The sequence below is a fragment of the Saimiri boliviensis genome, chromosome 14 (genome assembly GCF_048565385.1).
Source record: "Saimiri boliviensis isolate mSaiBol1 chromosome 14, mSaiBol1.pri, whole genome shotgun sequence".
Lineage (NCBI taxonomy): Eukaryota > Metazoa > Chordata > Mammalia > Primates > Cebidae > Saimiri > Saimiri boliviensis.
In genome coordinates, this window is record NC_133462.1 from 12,500,918 (window position 1) to 12,524,493 (window position 23,576).

A 23,576-nucleotide genomic window follows, 5' to 3' on the forward strand; every position below is an offset into this window, starting at 1 on the left:
CAATCTCCCTACTTCAGCCTCCCGAGTAGCTGAGACTATAGGTGCGTACCACCATGCCTGGCTAATTTTTTCTTTTCTTTTCTTTTCTTTTTTTTTTTGAGACAGAGTTTCGCTCTTGTTACCCAGACTGGAGTGCAATGGCGCGATCTCGGCTCACCGCAACCTCCGCCTCCCGGGTTCAGGCAATTCTCCTGCCTCAGCCTCCTGAGTAGCTGGGATTACAGGCACGTGCCACCATGCCCAGCTAATTTTTTGTATCTTTAGTAGAGACGGGGTTTCACCATGTTGACCAGGATGGTCTCGATCTCTTGATCTCGTGATCCACCCGCCTCGGCCTCCCAAAGTGCTGGGATTACAGGCTTGAGCCACCGCGCCCGGCTAATTTTTTATTTTCCTTCTTTTGTACAGATAGGGTCTCCCTGTGTTGCTCAGGCTGGTCTCCAACTCCTGGGCCCAAGTGCTGCTTCTACCTCGGCCTCCCAAAGTGCTGGGATTACAGGCGTGAGCCACCTCACCTGTTCTCTCTTTGCCTTAATACCGGAGTGAACACGGGCCGGGTGCACCGGCTCACGCCTGGGATCCCAGCACTCTGGGAGACTCAGTTGGGCGGATCACCTGAGGTCAGGAGTTTGAGACCAGCCTGGCCAACATGGTGAAACTGTGTCTCTACTAAAAATACAAAAATTAGCCAAGCATGGTGGCGGGCGCCTATGGTCCCAGCTACCTGGGAGGCTGAGGCACAAGCATCTCTTGAACGCGGGAGGCGGAGGCTGCAGTGAGCCAGGGTGCATCGCGTCACGCTGCATTCCATCCTGAGTGATACGATGGCGCTCCCTGACCCTCACCGATTCTCTTGGTGTCTCCGAAGTCCTCCTCAGGCTCCGTGTATGGCTTCAACTCCTCACCCTCATAGCCGATGTTGATCCATTTGTCTTTCATGATTTGCTGCAGGGATGGGGAGCAGGGAAGAGGGAAGACAGGTGTCCGAAGGAACCAGGAGTCACACAGCTTCCAACCTCCCAGGGGCCCCCAGCTGGGGCTCCCTGCCCTGCCCGAAACCTCTGAGGCTACCATCCAGAACGGTGGGCTCCCTAAGAGACAGCGCCGCCTGGCCCTCCCTCTCCCCCGAGTCCCCTGCCGGAGCCTCCTGATGCCACCCTCCCTCCTCCGCATCATCTGGGTCCCTGGCACCCTGTAATCATCCTAGGAGCTCATTAGCTAATTACTGGCAAGGCGGGGAGTGGGTGAGCCTGTTGGGGGGGTGGTGTCAGGACAGGCCTGGGAGCTTCTTCCCTGGACTGCCTGTCTACCCCCACTCACCAGCAGCAGATCTTAGGTGGGCACGGGAGAGGAAAAGCGTGTCGAGAAGGCTTTTGGGGGTGGGGGGCAGGTAGGGTTTGGGGGAGTCAGGAGATGAGAGGGGTCTCCGCTGGCCGTGGGGCTGGGCTCACCTCGAGAGTACAGCGTTTAGCTGGGTTCAGCACCAAGAATCTCCGCAGAATGCTCTCACAGTCTGTTGACATGTAGAAAGGGACCCGGTACTTCCCCCGGAGGACTCGCTCCCGCAGCTCCTGCAGGGAGGGGGTTACTGCCGGAGGGGCCTGTCCCGCACTCCACACCTATTACACACACACACACTCACACTCGCACACACACACACGCTCACACTCTCTCCCTCTCTCTCATCTTTGCCCCAGCCCCTTTGATAGAGTGACAGAAGCTCTGAGTCCCAGCCCTGACAACCTGACGAGGTGGGCAAAACCCCACTCCTCTCTCCTGACCTCAGTTCCCTGTCCGTAAAATAGGAACATCATACAGGTGCTGCAATTAAAAAATAAAATGATTGGCCCGGCACGGTGCTCACGCCTGTAATCCCAGCACTTTGGGAGGGCAAGGCAGGGGGATCACCTGAGGTCAGGAGTTTCACACTAGTCCAGCCAACATGGTGAAACCCTGTCCCTACTCAAAATACAAAAATTAGCCAAGCCGGGCGCGGTGGCACATGCCTGTAATCCCAGCACTTTGGGAGGCCGAGGCGGGTGGATCACGAGGTCAAGAGATCGAGACCATCCTGGTCGACATGGTGAAACCCCGTCTCTACTAAAAATACAAAAAATCAGCTGGGCATGGTGGCGCGTGCCTGTAGTCCCAGCTACTCAGGAGGCTGAGGCAGGAGAATTGCCTGAACCCGGGAGGCGGAGGTTGCGGTGAGCCGAGATCGCGCCATTGCACTCCAGCCTGGGTAACAAGAGTGAAACTCCGTCTCAAAAAATAAATAAATAAAAAATAAAAATAAAAATGAGCCAGTCATGGTGGTAGCTGCCTGTAATCCCAGCTGCTCGGGAGGCTGAGGCAGGAGGCTTGCCTGAGCCCGGGAGGTTGAGGCTGCAGTGAGCTGTGACTGCACTACTGCATTCCGGCCTGGGTGATTCAGTGAGACCTTGTCTCAAAAAACAAAGGAAAAATGGAGGGAGGCGGAAAACACGCAGGGGTGAAGTGAGGGTGGGGGGTGAACAGGGGTCCCTTGGGACAGAGCCCTCTGCTAGGGACTGGTGGGCTTTCTGCTAAAAGGGCCGAAAGATGCCGGTGCCTGGGGAGCCTGCTGGATCTGCAGATCAGTATAAAGGGCTATTCATATTTAATCTGGATCACTTGCACGACACTGACCCCTTAGCAGGCACGGTTCTAAGGGCTTTAAGCATATTACATCCATTTCACCAACACCACAAAGCCCGGTTTTAATGCCCACTTTCTAGACGAGGAGGTTGGGGCCCAGAGTGGTTTGGTCACTTGCCCCAGGATTGCACAGCCAGAAAGTGGTAAGGCCTTGGGTCTGGAGCCTCTGCTGTGTGACCACAGTGCCACACTGCCTGTCACATGACGGGGAGAAGGCTCCATCAGGCCACCACTGCCACCTCCAGCGCAGCCACCAAGCCTGATGCTGTGGCCAGATGCCAAGCTCCAGCGAAGGGCTTAACATATGCAGATGGCTGCAAGCAGATCCCTTTTTTTTTTTTTTTTTTTTTTTTAAAGAGACAGGCTCTTGCTCTGTCACCCAGGCTGGAATACAGTGGTATGATCACAATTCACTGTAGCCTGGAATTCCTGGGCTCATGAAATTCTCCCACTTCAGCATCCTAAGCAGCTGGGACTGCAGGCAGGCACCACAATGCCTGGCTAATTTTAAAAATATGTTTTGCAGAGACGGGGTCTTGAAATGTTGCCCAGGCTGGTGTCAAACTCTTTTTATTTTTTTGAGGTAGAGTCTTGCTCTGTCGTCCAGGCTGGATGGAGTGCAGGGGCAAGATCTCGGCTCCCTGCAGCCGCCACCTCCCAGGTTCAAGTGATTCTCCTGCCTCAGCCTCCCAAGAAGCTCGGACTACAGGCATGTGTCACTACACCTGGCTCCTTTTTGTATCTTTGGTAGAAATGGGGTTTCACCAAGTTGGCCAGGCTGGTCTTGAACTCTTGACCTCCAGTGATCTCATCTTGACCACCCAAGGTGTTGGGATTACAGGTATGACCACCATGCTTGTCCTGAATACCCTTAATGTCTTCATCTTACAGGTGGGGAAAATGAGGTTCAGAGGATGTGTCCAAGGTCACTCAGAAAAGAAATGACACCGCTAGAACCGGCCTCCTCTCAGTTGTGTGCCTCCTTTGCCCAGCAAGGCCTGGGGTGCCTGCTGGGGACACCAGGACAGCAGAAAGTGACAAGGGAAAAGGTCTCTTTGCTTCACACTTGAGGCTGACAAAAATTCTGTGACAGTACCTCCCCACCGCAGGCTTCAGCTACGGCCTGGGTGTCACAGGCTGTTTTTGTTTCCGTTTTGTTTTCGAGATAGAGTCTTGTTCTGTCATCTAGGCTGGAGTTCAGTGGCACGATCTCGGCTCACCGCAACCTCTGCCTCCCTGGCTCAAGCGATTCTCCTGCCTCAGCCTCCTGAGTAGCTGGGATTACAGGCGTGTGCCACTACACCTGGCTAATTTTTGTATTTTTAGTAGAGACGGGGTTTCACCATGTTGGCCGGGTTGGTCTCGAACTCCTGACCTCCAGTGGTCTGTCCCAAACGTGTACTTTGCATGCCTGATCTCAGCAAGTCCTTAAAAATTACTGCCACGAGGTTGGTGTCTTTTTTTTTTTTTTTTCTTTTTCTTTTTCTTTTTCCACTTGACATCCGATTTCGGGAGAGAGGTTGGTGTTTTTATGAGCCTCATCGAACAGAAGGTGAGACGGAGGCTGAGAGAAGCTGGCTCTTTGGCCAAGGCTACTGTGAAGAAGGGACTCCCTCCCCTTTGTCACTCGAGGCTCTCCTTTGATGACCTGTCCTCTGCAACTATTTCCCTGACTTTCCGATTTCAGATCACACTACGTGCTCCTCATGGGCCACGCAGAGCAGGACAGGGTGTCCCAGCTGCAGAATTCCTGCTCCAATGCACCCTCAATTGCAATCGAGAGGAAACACCAGGCAACCCAAATTGAGGGACGTTCTGCAAAACTGGCCTGAATGAATCGATCATGTCAATGTCACAAAAGACAAGAGAGAGGCTGAGAGCTGTTCCGGATGAAAGGAGACATAAGAGTCAGTGCAGCTAACTGCAACTCGGGGACCCGGGTGGATCCCTGACCAGGAAAAAAAAAAAAAAAAAAAAAAAGGCTGCCAAGGATATTCTGGGGATGACAGATGAAATCTGAGTATGGGCTGTGGGGTAGAGGCCAGGATTATACCACTGCTGTATTTCCTGTATTTCCCACCGCCAACAGGAAAACACCCCTGGTCTCAGGAGATAACCCGCTGTCGCCTTGAGGGATAAAAGGACACAGTGTCTGCGACTAACTGTCAAATGGCCTATCAATACCGATGATGCCAGCAGAGATCACGTGCGAATACAGACGGATGCAGCAAACATGGCCACAGGCCAGCGACTGTGAATCTCCTGAAACGCATCATGTGTTCTATGCTCTATTCTTGCTCCTTTCCCGTAGATTGGCAATGGTTCAAAATAAAAAGTTCAAAGGAAAAAAAAAAAAGCAAGAGGCAACTCAGCCCATGCCTCCCACCCCCTTACCATAATCCTCCCACCCCGCGCAGCACTGGCCAGCATCCGATACCATGTCTAGTTTGCTTATTTGTTTTCTTTGCTGCATGGCCCAGTAGGCAGTAGGCCGGGGAGACAGGAATTGTTTTGTTTGAAGCAAAGTGCACAACTCAATGGTTTTTAGTATATGCACGGAGTTGCACAATCATTACCACATTCAATTTTTTTTTTTTTTTTTTTTTTTCGAGACACAGTCTCACTCTGTCACCCAGGCTGGAGTGCAATGGCAAGATCTCAACTCACTGCAACCTCTGCCTCCTGGGTTCAAGTAATTCTCCAGCCTCAGCCTCCTGAGTAGCCGGGATTACAGATGCCTGCCACCACACCCAGCTAGTTTTAATATTTTTAGTAGACAGGGTTTTACCATGTTGGCCAGGCTGGCCTCAAACTCCTCATCTCAAGTGATCTGCCCGCCTTGGCCTCCCAAAGTGCTGGGATTACAAGCGCTTGCCACCCAGATAATTTTTGTAGTTACGCCCAATTAATTTTGTAGTTTTTGTAGAGATGGGGTTTCACTACATTGGCCAGGCTGATCTTGAACCCCTGACCTCAAGTGATCCGTCCACTTCGGCCTCCCAAAGCGCTGGGATTACCAGGCGTGAGCCTCTGTGCCCAGCCACTACATTCAGTTTTGAACATTTTTCATCACCTCAAAAAAGAAACCCTGCACCCTTTAGCAATCAACTTCCAACTCCCTCCTCCCCCACCAGCCTCAGGCAACCAGTAATCCACTTTCTGTCTCTATGGATTTGCCTATTCTGGACTTTTCACATTAATGGAATCATACACTCTGTGGCGTTACGTGACTGCCTTCTGTCACTTAGCACAATGTTTTCAAGGTTCACCCATGGCGTAGCATACACAAGGCCAGAGTTTTTTTGTTTTTAAATTTCTTTTTGGGCCAGGCATGGTGGCTCAAGCCTGTAATCCCAGCACTTTGGGAGGCCGAGGCGGGTGGATCACGAGGTCGAGAGATCGAGACCACCCTGGTCAACATGGTGAAACCCCGTCTCTACTAAAAATACAAAAAATTAGCTGGGCATGGTGGCGTGTGCCTGTAATCCCAGCTACTCAGGAGGTTGAGGTAGGAGAATTGACTGAACCCAGGAGGCGGAGGTTGCGGTGAGCCAAGATAGCGCCATTGCACTCCAGCCTGGGTAACAAGAGCAAAACTCCGTCTCAAAAAAAAAAAAAAAAAAAAAAAAAAATTTCTTTTTGGAGACAGGGTCTCCTCCTGTGACGCAGGCTGGAGTGCAGTGGCACGATCTCAGCTCACTGGAGTCTTGCGCTCCCGGGTTCGAATGATCCTCCCACGTCAGCCTCTGAAGTAGCTGGGACTACAGACACGCACCATTATGTCTGGTTAATTTTTGTATTTTTTGTAGAAACGGGATCTCCCTATGCTGCCCAGGCTGGTCTCGAACTTCCTGGCTCAAGTGATCCTCCCACCTCTGCCTCCCAATGTGCTGGGCTTATAGGCATGAGCCACCACACCCAGCCAGGCAGGAGCTTTTGCCTTACGGGCAAAGCCCCAAACAGAACCTGCCACGGAGAGCCAGGCCATAAATATTAACTCGGTGAACGGATGACTCAGGATCTGAACTCAAGCCTATCAGCTGCAAAGATCCTGCTCTTAACCCCCGCATGGCACGGTCCACTCCAGCTGGCCTCACTGCTGTGAAGACTGGAATCCTGCCCGTCCCATCTTCCCACGGGCACTCAGGCCGGCCCCAACACTGAGGCCCTCTGCAGGGGAGGTGTGTGGGAGTGGGGGCCTGACCGTGGGGAGGGGCCGACACCCCCGTGCCCAGCCCCTCCCGGTACCTTGAGGTTGTGCCCATCAAAGGGCAAGGAGCCGCTGACCAGGGTGTACAGGATGACCCCCAGGCTCCAGATGTCCACCTCCGGTCCGTCATACTTCTTGCCCTGAAACAGCTCCGGGGCGGCGTACGGGGGGCTCCCACAGAACGTGTCCAGCTTCGAGCCCAGTGTGAACTCATTGCTGAAGCCGAAGTCAGCAATCTTGATGTTGGCCTCGGCGTCCAGCAAGAGGTTCTCGGCCTAGGGGGAGAGGAGGAGAGGGTGGAGAGTGGGACTCCAGGCTAAAGCCCCTTGTGGATGTGGGAGGCAGACAGGAGCGCAGGCTCTAGGGCTGGCCCACGGGAATCGACTCTCAGGCCCGTCCCTTACTCTCTGCCTGACCTTAGGCAGTGACTTTACCTCGCTGGGCCTCAGTTTTCTCATCCATAGAATGGGTCCCTACCTCACAGCGTAGTTGGAGAACTGTAAGTTAATCGACATAGAAAACCTAGAATAGGCCGGACATGCTGGCTCATGTCTATAATGCCAGCACTTTGGGAGACCAAGAAAGGTGGATCCCCTGAGGTCAGGAGTTCAAGACCAGCCCGGCCAACATGACAAAGCCCCGTCTACTAAAAATACAAAAATTAACCGGACATAGTGGTACGCGCCTGTAGTCCCAGCTATTTGGGAGGCTGAGGCAGGAGAATTGCTCGAACCTGGGAGGCAGAGGTTGCAGTGAGCCATGACTACCACTGCATTCCAGCCTGGATGAGAGAGTGAGACCTTGTCTCAAAAAAAAAAAAAAAAAAAGAAAAGAAAAGAAAACCTAGAGGCCAGGTGCCTGTGGCTCACACCTGCAATCCCAGCACTCTGGGAGGCCAAAGCAGGTGGATCACTTGAGCTCAGGAGTTCGAGACTAGCCTGCCCAACATGGTGAAAACCCATTTCTACTAAAATACAAAAAAATTAGCTGCGTGTGGTGGCCTGTAATCCCAGCTACTCAGGAGGCTGAGGCAGGAGAATCGCTTGAACCCAGGGGGTAGAGGCTGCGGTGAGCCAAGATCGCGCCACTGCACTCCAGCCTGGGCAACGGAGTGAAACTCCATCTCAAAAAAAAAAAAAAAAAAAAGAAAAAGAAAAAAGAAAACCTAGAACAGTATTTTACACCTTTGAACACTATGTAATATTCTATTGTCCCGTGTGGTCTGCAGAGTTGGGAGTCTTCGGGTAATCTCCTGCCCCTCTTGGGGCCTCAGGTTACCCAGCAGAAATGAAATAAGGCCTGAGTGCTCAAGACCCAGAAAAATAAAAGCAATAATTTAATCCTGGCTGCATACCTACCATGCACTGGCCTCTGTGGGCTATGGATTATCACAGTGTCTGTCTACATAATGTGAAGGTGAAACTATAGATTCGTGGAGAATTCCAGCTGCAAATCCTGGCTCCACCACTCATTCCCTGTGTGCCTTTAGGTGGGTTACCAGACCTCTCTGTGCCTCAGTTTCCTTGTGTGTAAGCTAACAGTGACCACGATACCTGCCTTATATAGGTATATATATATACAGGCAGTTGTGGGGTTGTCTTTTTTTTTTTTTTTTTTGAGATGGACTCTCACTCTGTTGGTGGAGTGCAATGGCACTATCTCGGCTCACTGCAACCTCCGCCTCCCAGGTTCAAGAGATTCTCCTGCCTCAGCCTCCTGAGTAGCTGGGATTACAGGTACACGCCACCACACCAGGCTAATTTTTGTATTTTTAGTAGAGATGGGGTTTCACCATGTTGGTCAGGCAGGTCTCGAACTCCTGACCTTGTGATCTGCCTGCCTCAGTGCTGAGATTACAGGCGTGAGATTACAGGCGTGAGCCACCGCGCCCCTGCGGCAGTTGTGGGTTTAAGCGTAAAGTGCTCACAGTGGCCCCTAGAATGCAATCAGTGATCAATAAATAATTCTTGGTCGGGTACGGTGGCTCACCCCTATAATCGAGACTAGCCCGGGCTAACATGGTGAAACCCCGTCTCTACTACAAATACAAAAATTAGCCAGGTGTAGTGGCAGACGCCTGTAATCCCAGTAACTTGGGAGGCTGAGGCAGAACAATCACGTGAGCCACTGTACTCCAGCCGGGGCGATAGAGCGAGATTCCATCTCATAAATAAATAAATACATAAACGTTTTGTATTGTTATAAAATTGTGTCTACTGTTCCGTGGCATGTGGTCTTGCAATTGCCATTTCACAAGAAAACAGGGGCTCAGGAAGGCCCCGCCTCATGCTAATAGCAAGAAAGCAGCAGAACTAGAATCTAACAAGGCCACACACTTCCACAGTGTGTGGAGGCAGCCTCCAGCCTTTTTTTTCTTTGAGGCAGGTCTCACTCTGTCACCCAGGCTGAAGTGCAGTGGTGCAATCTCGGCTCAATGCAACCTCTGCCTCCTGGGTTCAAGCGATTCTCCTGCTTCAGCCTCCTTAGTAGCTGGGACTACGAGCACATACCACCACACCCAGCCAAATTTTGTATTTTTAGTAGAGAAAAGGTCTCGTCATGTTGGCGATGCTGGTCTCGAACTCCTGACCACAGGTGATCCGCCTACCTTGGCCTCCCAAAAAGTGCTAGGATTACAGGTGTGAGCCACCACGCCAGGCCAGGGACTACATTTCTTTCCCTGGCATTTGAGGCTCCGCCATCTAGCGCCAAGGTCACATTTGAGTTGGTCCCCTTGGTTGGTATCCCTGGTGTACTAACAGGACCCCAAAATTCGTTTTAGCTGCTTCTGGGACCCTCCACCAGGGGCATGCAACCTCCAGGTTAATCATGGAAGTCTCTAAGGTATTCCCTCCAGGGTTGTGTGAAGGGACATCATAGCCCAGCAGAGGGAAGTGAAAAGACGGTGAGCACTTCAACCTCTATAGCGAATCGTTTTTTGTTTTCATTTTTAACTTTTTTTTCAGATGCACTTTTTTTTTTTTTTTTTTTTTTTGAGACGCAGTCTTGCTCTATTGCCAAGGTTGGAGTGCCTCCTGAGTTCAGGCCGGTCTCGAACTACTGACCTTAAGTGATCCGCCCATCTCGGCCTCCCAAAGTGCTGGGATTACAGGCATGAGCCACCACACCCAGCCTTTAGATGCACCTTCTGCTTTCATATGTTTTCTTTTTTGTGTTTAGAGACAGGGTCTTGCTCTGTCTTCCAGGCTGGAGTGCAGTGGAGCGATCGTGGCTCAGTGCAGCCTCAACCTCCTGGGCTCAAGGGATCCTCCTGCCTCAGCCTCCTGAGTAGCTGAGACCACAAGCATACAAGCTAGTTTTTTACAATTATTTTTTGTAGAGACGAGGATCTTGCTGTGTCGCCCAGGCTGTTCTCGAACTTCTGGGCTGAAGCAAACCTCCCACCTTGGCCTTCCAAAGTGCTAGGACTATAGGCGTGAGACTGCACCTGATACTCCATAGGAATCTGGCTGTGGAATTTTATGTCTTTGGAGTCCAATAATAGTTTTTTAAACGGTGCTTATGGCTGGGCGCAGTGGCTCATGCCTGTAATCCCAGCACTTCGGGAGGCCAAGACGGGCAGATCACTTGAGGTCAGGAGTTCAAGACCAGCCTGGCCAACGTGGTGAAACCCCATCGCTATTAAAAATACAAAAATTAGCTGGGCACAGTGGTGCACACCTGTAATCCCAGCAACTCAGAAGGCTGAGGCAGGAGGATCACTTGAACCTGGGAGGCCAAGGTTGCGGTGAGCTGAGATTCCAGAGCTTTGGGAGGCTGAGGTGGGAGGATCGCCTGAGCCCAGGAGTTTGAGACCAGCCTGGGCAACAGAGTGAGACTCCATCTCTACAACAAAATTAAAAATTAGCCAGGCATGGTGGCTCGCACCTGTGGTTCCAGCCACTCAGGAGGCTGAGGCGGGAGGAATGCTTAAGCCCAAGAGGTCGAGGCTACAGTGAGCTGTGATGGAAGCATCACACTCTGACATGGGCAAAAAAAAAAAAACAGAACAAAACCAACCCAGCCCTTCCTCATAGATAGTTCCAGAAGCACTTCCTTAAAGCACTTAGCACGCTGCCTAGCACACAGGTGCTCGCAAAACAACGGTCAAGACAACTGAATTAGAGCAACCAAACGTTCAACTACCTGGTCTTGAGATGTGCAGGGCAAGGTGTGGGGTGGGGGCCCGGGGGCCACAGGCGCTCGAAGGGGCTGCCCGACTCAGCTCCGGGAGGCAGCTGAGTCTCTTCCTGCCTGACACTGGCCAAGGCGAATTTTCTCTCAAAGCCCCTTCTCCAGCAGGGCACAGGGGCCCACGCCTGTAATCCCAGCACTTTGGGAGGCTGAGGCGGGCAGATCACTTGAGGTCAGGAGTTGGAGACCAGCCTGGCCAACATAGTGAAACCTTGTCTCTACTAGAAATACAAAAATTAGCCAGGCACGGTGGCACACGCCTGTAATCCCAGCTACTCAGGATTCTGAGGCAGGAGAGTCACTTGAACCCAGGAGGCGGAGGCTGCAGTGAGCTTGCACTGCGCCACTATACTCCAGCCTGGCGACACAGTGAGGCTCCGTCTCAGTGCCAAGTACCTGTAATCCCAGCTCTTTGGGAGGCTGAGGAGAATCACCTCAACCCGGGAGGCAGAGGTTGCAGCGAGCTGAGATCGGGACACTCCAGTCTGGCTGTCAGAGTGGGACTCTATCTCAAAAATAAAAATTTACAAAAGCCCCTTCTCAAGTTCTCAGATTCCTGTGGCTCTGAGACTCTTTGGGCAGAGCGACCCTGGAGCGACCCTGGGTCTCTCCAACCTGAATCCCCAAGGAGTCCTGAATGTCCCAAGGTCTGAGAGCACCAAGGTCCCAAAGGCTCTGAGGGCGGCCAACCCTTTGTCACGCCCAGCGTCCTTATCCAGCAGCACGCAGCATCCAGGGCCGTTCTGGGACACTACGTTTCTCCTGCTTTGGTCACTCCTGCTATCCCCTCCTCCCCATCCGCTCCCCAATCTGCTGGCCTTGTTTCTGCCACAAAGGCTTGGGAAAGGGTCAAGGGGTGCTGGGTGCGGAGGGAGGAGCGGGGGGAGACAAGGGCTGGGGGGATTTGCTGGAGAGCAAGAGAACCAGGGAGGGGTGGGGGACAGAGGAATCCATGGGCTGAGCAGGGGTCCCTGAGGTCACCGAGGGGCGGGGGCTTACCTTCAGGTCCCTGTGTACAATGTTTTTCTGGTGACAATAGTGCACAGCCGAAACAATCTGGGAGGGGGGGGGGAAAGTCAATTATTTGCGGCTCATAAAACCCTCCGCGCCCCTGAGCCATCTGTAAAGCCACTTACAACTGGACCCCTGGGCCTCAGGTCTCCCCAAGGAACAGGCACCTGCGGCCTCGCACCCTGACTCGGTCACAGTAAGAGGTGCCTGTGGAACCTCCGCCAGGACACCCCATGCCCAGGGATGTTGGAACCGAGGCATGGGGACCAGCCCTCTCTCAACCTTCACTCCCATGAAGTGAGAAACTCCCATGAAGAATCCCAAGACATGCCATCCCAACTCAGCAGGGCTTACGGGCCTTGAATTCAAGACAGCTGCATCGACGGAGCTGCAGTCCCAAAGAGACACCCTCACACCTGCACATCTCACCCGCACACCTGGGTGTCCTCACACCTGCACCTCTCACCCACACACCTGGGCGCCCTCACACCTGCACATCTCACCCGCACACCTGGGTGTCCTCACACCTGCACATCTCACCCACACACCTGGGCACCCTCACACCTGCACCTCCTCTCACCCCACAAACCTGGGCGCCCTCACACCTGCACATCTCACCCGCACACCTGGGCGTCCTCACACCTGCACCTCCTCTCACCCCACACACCTGGGCGCCCTCACACCTGCACATCTCACCCGCACACCTGGGCGTCCTCACACCTGCACCTCCTCTCACCCCACACACCTGGGCGCCCTCACACCTGCACCTCCTCTCACCCCACAAACCTGGGCGCCCTCACACCTGCACATCTCACCCGCACACCTGGGCGTCCTCACACCTGCACCTCCTCTCACCCCACACACCTGGGCGCCCTCACACCTGCACATCTCACCCACACCCCTGGGCGCCCTCACACCTGCACCTCCTCTCACCCCACACACCTAGGCACCCTCACACCTGCACATCTCACCCACACCCCTGGGCGCCCTCACACCTGCACCTCCTCTCACCCCACACACCTGGGCACCCTCACACCTGCACATCTCACCCACATACCTGGGCACCCTCACACCTGCACATCTCACCCACACACCTGGGCACCCTCACACCTGCACCTTTTCTCACCCCACACACCTGGGCACCCTCACACCTGCACATCTCACCCACACACCTGGGTGCCCTCACACCTGCACATCTCACCCCACACACCTGGGCGCCCTCACACCTGCACCTCTCACCCACACACCTGGGCGCCCTCACACCTGCACCTCTCACCCACACACCTGGGCGCCCTCACACCTGCACATCTCACCCACACACCTGGGCGCCCTCATACCTGCACCTCTCACCCCACACACCTGGGTGCCCTCACACCTCCACATCTCACCCCACACACCTGGGCGCCCTCACACCTGCACATCTCACCCACACACCTGGGTGCCCTCACACCTGCACCTCTCACCCACACACCTGGGCGTCCTCACACCTGCACATCTCACCCACACACCTGGGCGCCCTCACACCTGCACCTCCTCTCACCCCCACCCCTGGACGCCCTCACGCGTGCACATCTCACCCACACACCTGAGCACCCACACACCTGGGCACCCTCACACCTGCACATCTCACCCACACACCTGGGTGCCCTCACACCTGCACATCTCACCCACACACCTGGGCACCCTCATACCTGCACATCTCACCCACACACCTGGGCACCCTCATACCTGCACCTCTCACCCACACACCTGGGTGTCCTTACACCTGCACATCTCACCCACACACCTGGGCACCTTCATATCTGCAAGTCCTCTTACTCCACCCATGGCCCACTTCCACACTCTTAGACACCTGGGTGTCCTCGCTACCACACACCTGGGTACTCACACACGTGGACACCCACATATTGGCATGCCCTGGCACCTACAAACTTACACAGCCACCCCTCAGCCCCCTCTTGCCCATCTACCTGGGATGCCCTACACTCTCTTCCCTGCACACCTGGGCACCCACATATTTACTGCCCAGACATCTTTCACGCCACTCCGGCACACTCACACCTGGTACCCTGGTGCCCCCTCGCCCACACACCTACGTGCTGGACACACCCATGTGCCTTAAACATGCAACACCTGCACACCGGGGTGTCTTCATGCCCGAACACCCTCTCACCCACCCAACGGGGCACCGGCATACCTACATTAGGATGCCCTCACATCTGGGCCACTGCACACCCAGGATACCCAACTCTGCACCTTCACCCCTGCCCAGACTTAAGCCCCACCCCCAGGTCAAGGGACACCCTCCCAGGGACCCAGGCAGCCCCCAGCCCCACCCTCAGCCTTGCCCCGACCTGTCGGAACTTGGCTCGAGCTTCCTTCTCCTTCATGCGGCCGTGGGACACGAGGTAGTCAAACACTTCTCCTGTGGGGCAGAGGCCGAGCGGGGTCAGGGTCAGGTGCGGGGGCGGGGAGGGCGGCAGCGGGGACAGGGCGGAGGGGGTGGGCGGCTCACCGGCACTGGCATACTCCATCACCAGGTACAGCGTCTTCTCAGTCTCAATCACCTCGAAGAGCTTCACTGCAATGGTCGGGGGCAGTGCGGGGCGTTAGGGAGAAAGGGCCCCTCCCAACCTGTACTCAGTAACTATGCAAATATGCCAACCATAACATGCCCCCCGCCACCCCGCACTCAAGAACACTCAATGGCTCCCTATTGACAGCAAGATCTTCCAAACTCCTCAGTCCACCTCTACCACCTTTTCCACTTTCTCTCACAAGAATGTCAGCTCCACGAGGCCAGGGATTTGTGTCTTGTTTTCTTCCCTGCTGTGTCCCCAGGGTCCAGCACATAGCAGCCACTCAATCAATAGTTACTGAGTAAATGAATGAATGAATGAACAAATGCAGCAGCCACATCCAGGCGGAGCTAAACTCCGCTTCTCTCACTAAAGACCCCGCTCTCCCCGCTCTGCCTAACGATAATGGCAGTGAGGATGTTGATGCTGGTGGAAATAATCAGACCAGGTCCCATCACTCAGCCCAAACTAAGCACCTGAACGCACAACCTTAGTCAGTCCTCACGATGGCCTGGTAACAGGCCCTCTTACCACCCCTACTCCAGAAGACAAAGCAGAGGCTCCAAGAGGTTAAGTGACTTGCCCAACATCACACAGCAGTGACCCGACTATGAAAAACCAGGTCTCTAACTTTTTTTTTTTTTTTTTGAGACAAAGTCTCGTTTTATGGTCCAGGCTGGAGCGCAGTGGTGCGATCTCGGCTCACCGCAACCTCCGCCTCCCCGGCTTAAGCAGTTCTCCTGCCTCAGTCTCCTGAGCAGCGGGGACTACAGGCGCTTGCCACCACACCCAGCTAGTTTTTGTATTTTTAGTAGAGATGGGGTTTCACCATGTTGGTCAGGCTGGTCTCAAACACCTGACCTCAAGGGATCTACCTGCCTCGGCCTCCCAAAGTGCTGGGATTACAGGTGTGAGTCACCGTGCCTGGCAGGTCTCCATCTATTCTAACCGCTGCCACTGACCACCCCCCAACTCCTGTCCAAGTGTCCCTGTTGGTGGCCTGCCCCTGCACTGGCTCCCGTGCCCTCCTCACCGATGTTGGGGTGGTTTAGGCCCTTCATGATGCGGACTTCTCGGAACAGCTGGGCGTGGCCGGAAAGGAAGACAGAGGAGAGTGAGGATGGGTGGCTTGGGGGATCCTTTCCCAGGCCGTGCCCCCGAAGGAGGGGTCGGGGGTCACCCGGCTATCCTGGGAGCCTGGCTCCTGCTCTCCCTCATCTCCCCAGCCTTACCTTCTGCAGGCTGCTGGGGTTCAGCTGGGTTTTGTCGATGATCTTGATGGCAACCTAGAGGGAAGGAGAGGAAGGCAGGTCAAGGCACCACAGGCCCCACTGGGCTCGGTGGTCAGGCCTGCAATCCCAGCACATTGGGAGGCCGAGGTGGGAGGATCACTTGAGGTCAGGAGTTCAAGACCAGCCTGGGCAACATGGCAAAACCCTGTCTCTACTAAAAATGCAAAAATTAGCTGGGTGCAGTCCAGCCACTCAGGAGGCTGAGGTGGGAGAATTGCTTGAGCCTGGGAGGCAGAGGTTGCAGTGACCCGAGGTGGTGCCACTGCACTCCAGCCTGGCCCAGCTCAGATGACCCTGGGATACCCTTCCTTTGCCCCGTCTCCTGGTAGAGCCCTTACTCTGGGCCATTCCCAGTGGAGAGGACCTCAGGGCCTCAGGGCCTTTGCACAGGCTGTCCTGTCTCCACTGCCACCCTCACTTCTGCAGAGAAATATCCTTATTCCACAGCAGGGCCTGGCTGAGGCTGCTCCAGAGGTGGCTGAGTGGATGGGGGCGTGGCCAAGACTTGAGGTGATCACTTGCCCATCACAGCTTTGTTTTGAACAAAGGACCCATGGAAAAAACAACAATTGGCTAGCAGGCACTAAGCCCTCACTACGTGGCCTGTGGCCTGCGTGCTTTACAAATTCCAACTCTTAATCCTCACAACAACCCGTGAGGTAAGTGCTAAGATGATCCCTCCCACTCCCCCGCCCTTTTTGTTTGTTTGGTTTGGAGGCAGAGTCTCGCTCTGTCACCAGGGTAGAGTACGGTGGTGTTGCAGTGGTGTGATCATAGCTCACTACAGCCTCGCCCTCCTGGGCTCAAGCAATCCTCCCACCTCAGCCTCCTGAGTAGCTGGGACCACAGGCACAAGCCACCAATATCTGGCTAATAGGATTATCCTCATTTTACCAACAGGGAAACTAAGGCACAGAGCAGTTCACCACTTGGCCAAAGTTACATGGCTACTAAGTTATGGGCCAGATTTGAACTTATGCAGCCTGATAGAGTCTACCTTTTAAAGCTTACGACTTTTTTTTTTTTTTTTTGAGATGGAGTTTCGCTCTTGTTGCCCAGGCTGGAATGCAATGGCACCATCTCAGTTCACTGCAACCTCCACCTCCAGGGTTCAAGTGATTCTCCTGCCTCAGCCTCCAGAGTAGCTGGGATTACAGGTATGCGCCACCACACCCGGCTAATTTTGCATTTTTAGTAGAGAAGGGGCTTCTCCATGTTGCCCAGGCTGGTCTCGAACTCCTGACCTCAGGTGATCCACCCACCTTGGCCTCCCAAAGTCCTGGGATTACAGGTGTGAGCCACTGAGCCCGGTCTGCAGCGAAACTTTTATTTTTAAAATAGAGATGGGGCCAGGTGCAGTGGCTCACGCCTGTAATCCCAGCACTTTGGGAGGCCAGCAAAGCCTGACACAACCTGAGCTATGGAATTGGAGACCAGCCTGGGCAACATGGCGAAACCCCACTTCTACAGAAAACACAAAAAAATTCGCCAGGCGTGGTGATGTGTTCTTGTGATCCCAGTTACTCGGGAAGCTGAGGTGGGAGGACTGCTTGAGCCCGGGAGGTAGAGGCTGCAGTGAGCCGAGAAGGCGCCACTGCACTCCAGCCTGGGCAACAGAGTGAGACCCCCATCTCAAAACAAACAAACAAAAAATAGAGATAGGGTCTCACTGTGTTCCTCAGCCTGGCCTCGAACCTTGGCCTTCCAAAGGGCTGGGATTACAGACATGAGCCACCACAGCAAGTCTAGTTTTTTTTTTTGTTTTTTTTTTTTTTTGAGACGGAGTCTCGCTCTTGTTATCCAGGCTGGAGTGCAATGGCGCGATCTCGGCTCACCACAACCTCCGCCTCCTGGGTTCAGGCAATTCTCCTGCCTCAGCCTCCTGAGTAGCTGGGATTATAGGCATGCACCACCATGCCCAGCTAATTTTTTGTATTTTTAGTAGAGACGGGGTTTCACCATGTTGACCAGGTTGGTCTCGATCTCTCGACCTCGTGATCCACCCGCCTCGGCCTCCCAAAGTGCTGGGATTACAAGCTTGAGCCACCGCGCCCGGCGCAAGTCTAGTTTTTATTTTAAATTACACATTGGGTTACAGCACCGTGAGTTTTTCGGTGGTGAGTGGACTTCAAAAGGTTTTTTGTTTTTATTTTGTAGAGCTAGGGTCTCATCATGTCATCAGGGCTGTTCTCGAACTCAAAGGACCTTCCTGCCTCAGCCTCCCAAAGTGCTGGGATTACACGAGTGAGCCACCGTGCCTGGCCTTTAAAACTCTTAATTCAGCCCCAGGTTTATAGTTTTCCCCCAAAGGGTTTTGAGGCTACTCCCCAAGAGGCCCTAAACCCATGGGATTAAAGAATTCTTCCAGCCAGGCATGGCAGCTCACACCTGTAATCCCCACTCTTTGGGAGGTCAAGGTGGACAGATCACCTGAGGTCAAGAGTTTGAGACCAGCCTGGCCAACATGGTGTAACCCTATCTCTACTAAAAACACAGAAGTTAGCTGGGTGTGGTGGCGGGCACCTGTAATCCCAGCAACTCAAGAAGCTGAGGCAGAATTGCTTGAACTCAGAGGCAGAGGTTGCAGTAAACCGAGATGGTGCCATTGCACTCCAGCCTGGGTGACGGAGCAAGACTCCATCTCAAAAAAAAAAAAAAAAAAAAAAAAAACAGAAAAAGAAAAAAAAGAAAAGATGTCTTCCCCTTGGAGGCCTTGTTTCCTTAGAGGCTGGTCCCTCTCGGAAACCCCTGGAACCAGACCCACATTTAGGGAACCACGTGTTCTTCATGGAAGAGAAGGCCCCTGAGCTTTCCTCATATTCTCACGAACGGGTTTATAAAAATTTTGTCAAACACTTTTTATGCCAGTATTGAGACGATCATATGGTTTCTCTCCTTCAGTCTGAGAATGTGGTGAAGTACATGAATAAATTGTCAAAGGGAAAAGAACTTTGCATTCCCGAGAAACAGCCAGCTTTGTCATCACACAGCTTTCTCTGATTGATTTGCCAGGTTCTATTTGTTAATATTTTGTGTAAGATTTTTGTACCTATGTCCACCAGATTGGCCTGTAATTTTGTTTCTTGTCTGGTTTTGCTCTTAAGGACAAACTAGCACATAAAAACCAGTCAGGCAGCGGAAGTTCTTTCTTTAGTCTCTGGAATAATTGGCATAAAATGTGAACATCTGGTAGAATTTGCCTGTAAGACCATCAGGGCCTGGTGTCTTTTGTGTGAATGGTGTGGACAGCATGAGGGCAGGGGAGAGTCCATCCAAGGCAGGAGAATTCCTTCCAATCATTTCTCTGAAGTTGAAGGAGGGGTGGGGAGGAAATCATGAAATCACCCACCATCCTTTTTCCTCTAAGTGAGTTAGAGACCTCCTATCTAGGTTGCAAGGCCTCTGTGGACCCTTTTCGCAATAATGCTGCCATACTCAGCACAAATGCGGCTCTGGGAGAGGAGACGGGGAGAGTGAGGCCCCGTGCAACTGAGAACACAACATGAATAAACCTGCTGTATTCTCCAGATCACGGGAAGATTTCAAGGAATCAAAGACCATCCTTAAAACAGAGGCAGCTCAGGTTTATTTTACTTTATTTATTATTTTTACTATTATTATTTTTTTTTTTTATTTTTTTTGAGGCGGAGTTTCACTCTTTTTACCCAGGCTGGAGTGCAATGGCGCGATCTCGGCTCACCACAACCTCCGCCTCCTGGGTTCAGGCAATTCTCCTGCCTCAGCCTCCTGAGTAGCTGGGATTACAGGCACGCGCCACCATGCCCAGCTAATTTTTTGTATTTTTAGTAGAGACGGGGTTTCACCATGTTGACCAGGATGGTCTTGATCTCTTGACCTCGTGATCCACCTGCCTCAGCCTCCCAAAGTGCTGGGATTACAGGCTTGAGCCACCGCGCCCGGCCCCTTTTATTATTATTTTTTAAGACAGAGTCTTGCTCTGTCACCCAGGCTGGAGTGCAGTAGCACAATCTCAGCTCACTGCAGCCTCCGTCTCCCAGGTTCCAGTGATTTTCCTGCCTCAGCCTCCCAGGTAGCTGGGATTACAGGAACGCGCCACTGCGCCCAGCTAATTTTTGTATTTTTTTTTTTCAGTAGAGATGGGGTTTTACCATGTTGGCCAGGTTGGTCGCGAACTCCTGACCTCAGGTGACCCACTCACCTTGACCTCCCAAAGTGCTGGGATTTAAAGCATAAGCCACCACACCCGGCCTACTTTTTAAAAAAATATTATTATTATTATTATTATTATTATTATTATTATTTTGAGACGGAGTTTCACTCTTGTTACCCAGGCTGGAGTGCAATGGCGCGATCTCAGCTCACCGCAACCTCCGCCTCCTGGGTTCAGGCAATTCTCCTGCCTCAGCCTCCTGAGTAGCTGGGATAACAGGCACGTGCCACCACGCCCAGCTTATTTTTTGTATTTTTAGTAGAGACGGGGTTTCACCATGTTGACCAGGATGGTCTCGATCTCTCGACCTCGTGATCCACCCGCCTCGGCCTCCCAAAGTGCTGGGATTACAGGCTTGAGCCACCGCGCCCGGCCTATTATTATTATTATTATTATTATTATTATTTTTGAGATGGAGTCTCACTCTTGTTGCAGAGGCTGAAGTGCAGTGGCACTATCTCAGCTCACTGCAACCTCTGCCTCCCAGGGTCAAGAGATTCTTCTGCCACAGCCTCCTGATTAGCTGGATTACAGGTGCCTGCCATCACACCCAGCTAATTTTTGTATTTTTAGTAGAGATAGGGTTTTACCATGTTGGCCAGGCCGGTCTTGACCTCCCGACCTCAGGTGATCTGCCTTGCCTTGGCCTCCCAAAGTGCTGGGATTACAGGCATGAGCCACCGCACCCAGCCTTTTTAATTTTTTTTGAGACACAGTCTTGCTCTGTCAGGCAGGCTGGAGTGCAGTGGTATGATCTCTGCTCACTGCAACCTCCACCTCCCGGGTTCAAGTGATTCTCCAGCTTCAGCCTCCTCAGTAGCTGGGATTATAGGCATGTGCCACCATGCCCAGCTAATTTTTGTATTTTTAGTAGAGACAGGGTTTCACCATGTTGGTCAAGCTGGTCTCAAACTCTTGACCTCAAGCAATTCACCTACCTCGCCCTCTGAAAGTACTGGATTACAGGTGTGAGCCACCATACCCAGCCCTCTTTGATTTTATTTTTATTTTCTGAGACGGGTCTCACTCTGTCACCCAGGCTGGAGTACAGTGGTGAGGTCACAGCTCACCAGAGCCTGGAACTCCTGAGCTCAAGTGATTCTCCCACCTCAGCCTCCCAAGTAGCTGGGACCACAGGCATGCATCACCACACCCAGATAATTTTTTGCAAATTTTATTTTTTTTTTTTAGTAGAGACTAAGTCTCGCTGTGTTGCCCAGGCTGGTCTCAAACTCCTGAGCTCAAGCAATCCTCCTACCTTGGCCTCTCAAAGAGCTGGGATTACAGGTGTGAGCCACCGCATCCAGCCATAGATCCGGTTTAGCGACAAAAGCTACATGCATCCTTAGCAATGCAACGTATCAGGCTGCCTGTGATCTGAGATTTCTCGGCAATTTCAGGGATATCTGAAATTGATTCTTTTTTTTTTTTTTTTTTTTAAAGACGGGGTTTCACCATGTTGGCCAGGCCGGTCTTGAACTCCTGACCTCAGGTGATCCGCCCACCTCGGCCTCCCAAAGTGCTGAGATTACAGGCGTGAGCCACCAGCCCGGCAAAAATGGTTCTCTTTTCCCACGGGGGTTGTTCTGGGAAAATCGGAGATATTGGGATCCGTCCCAGAGAGAGTCAGGGACTCTCTCTGAGGCTGTAAAGCAAACCCAGGGCCAATCCCAACCTGTATCAACGTCCCCGGAAGCCCCGGTCCCGCAGGAACCTGCCCAGAGCCCCACCCCGTGCCCATACTCACCTCCCGACCAGTGAGGATGTGCCGAGCCAGCTTGACTTTGGCAAAGTTGCCCTTCCCGATGGTCCTCAGCAGGCGGTAGTTGCCCACGTGGGGCTGCTCCTCGGGACAGGAGGCGATGGAGTTCCGGCAACGGGCACCCAGCGAGCGGCTGGACCAGGACGGGCCTTTGTCCGAGGAGCGGCCGCTGCCCAACGTGCCATGCTGGGCGGGGGAGACGGGGCATGAGCAGCTATGCAATCCCACCTTCATGGCATGCGTGGGCTGGTGCAGTTAACTTGAGGCCTGGCCACCGGCCCCTTTATGGCCCTTTTTTTAAAATGGAGTTTCACTCTTGTTGGCCAGGCTGGAGTGCAATGGCGCAATCTCAGCTCACCATAACCTCCGCCTCCCGGATTCAAGCAATTCTCCTGCCTCAGCCTCCCGAGTAGCTGGGATTACAGGCATGCATCACCCTGCCTGGCTAATTTTGTATTTTTAGTAGAGACGGGGTTTCTCCATGTTGGTCAGACTGGTCCACCCGCCTTGGCCTCCCAAAGTGCTGGGATTATAGGCATGGGCCATCTTGTGCAGCCCCTTGTGGCCCTTTTCAAACTCAGGCCACCGAGAGCCCTGACATCATTGCATCCTTCATCTTTCTCTACGAAAAGATGCCTCCAAGAACAAAAGCCCCTGGGCCCCCCAAATCTGCAGCATCTGGGGCCCAGGCATCAGGCCCCTTCTTCAACCCTCACTGCCCTTTTTTTTTTTTTTTTTTTTTTTTTTTTTGAGACGGAGTTTTGCTCTTGTTACCCAGGCTGGAGTGCAATGGCGCGATCTCGGCTCATCGCAACCTCCGCCTCCTGGGTTCAGGCAATTCTCCTGCCTCAGCCTCCTGAGTAGCTGGGATTACAGGCACGCACCGCCATGCCCAGCTAATTTTTGTTATTTTTAGTAGAGACGGGGTTTCACTATGTTGACCAGGATGGTCTCGATCTCTTGACCTCGTGATCCACCCGCCTCGGCCTCCCAAAGTGCTGGGATTACAGGCTTGAGCCACCGCGCCCGGCCCCCTTTTTTTTTTAAATGGAGTAGTCTGAGTACCCCCAACTTCCTTGTCTTTGTTTTTTTGGGGGAGGGGTACAGAGTCTCACTCTGTCACCCAAGCTGGAGTGCAGGGGCGCAATCTCAGCAGACTGCAACCTCCACTTCCCAGGTTGAAGCCATTCTCCTGCCTCAGCCTCCCAAGTAGCTGGGATTACATACGTGTACCATCACACCTGGCTAATTTCTGTACTTTTAGTAGGGATGTGGTTTCACCATGTTGGCTAGGTTAGTCTCAAACTCCTGACCTCAGGTGATCCACCTGCCTTGCCCTCCAAAAGTGCTGGGATTACAGGCGTGAGCCACCGGGACCGGCCTCCCGCCTCCTTTTCTAAATACACGCACACCTCGGAAATACACCAAGTTTGGTTCCAGACCACCGTGATAAAGCAAATATTGCAAAAAAGCAAGGCACATGAATTTTTTGGATTCTCAGCGCATATAAAAACTATGGGCCAGGCGAGGTGGCTCATGCCTGTAATCCCAGTACTTTGGGAGGCCAAGGCGGGCGGATCACCTGAGGTCAGGAGTTTGAGACCAGCCTGGTCAACATGGGGAAACCCCGTCTCTACTAAATATACAAAAATTAGCTGGG

At 53.1% G+C, this 23,576-nt stretch overlaps 1 protein-coding gene across 4 annotated transcripts in view; it reads right to left on the reverse strand.

The window, feature by feature from the left end:
- The window catches only part of MARK4 (microtubule affinity regulating kinase 4), a 47,866-nt gene that overhangs the window by 17,701 nt on the left and 6,589 nt on the right, over positions 1–23,576 (reverse strand). For 2 of the 4 annotated variants that reach the window (XM_039467137.2, XM_039467138.2), the window contains exons 2-10: positions 21,902–22,102; positions 15,903–15,956; positions 15,704–15,752; positions 14,607–14,672; positions 14,446–14,516; positions 12,080–12,136; positions 6,925–7,161; positions 1,452–1,571; positions 846–945 (exon numbers count right to left, since the gene is read on the reverse strand). In XM_039467137.2, the coding sequence (XP_039323071.1) occupies positions 846–945; positions 1,452–1,571; positions 6,925–7,161; positions 12,080–12,136; positions 14,446–14,516; positions 14,607–14,672; positions 15,704–15,752; positions 15,903–15,956; positions 21,902–22,102 (955 nt within the window). Of the gene's footprint in view, positions 1–845; positions 946–1,451; positions 1,572–6,924; positions 7,162–12,079; positions 12,137–14,445; positions 14,517–14,606; positions 14,673–14,850; positions 14,968–15,703; positions 15,753–15,902; positions 15,957–21,901; positions 22,103–23,576 lie in introns of those variants that run through there. The other 2 variants (XM_039467139.2, XM_039467140.2) reach the window with 2 other exon arrangements.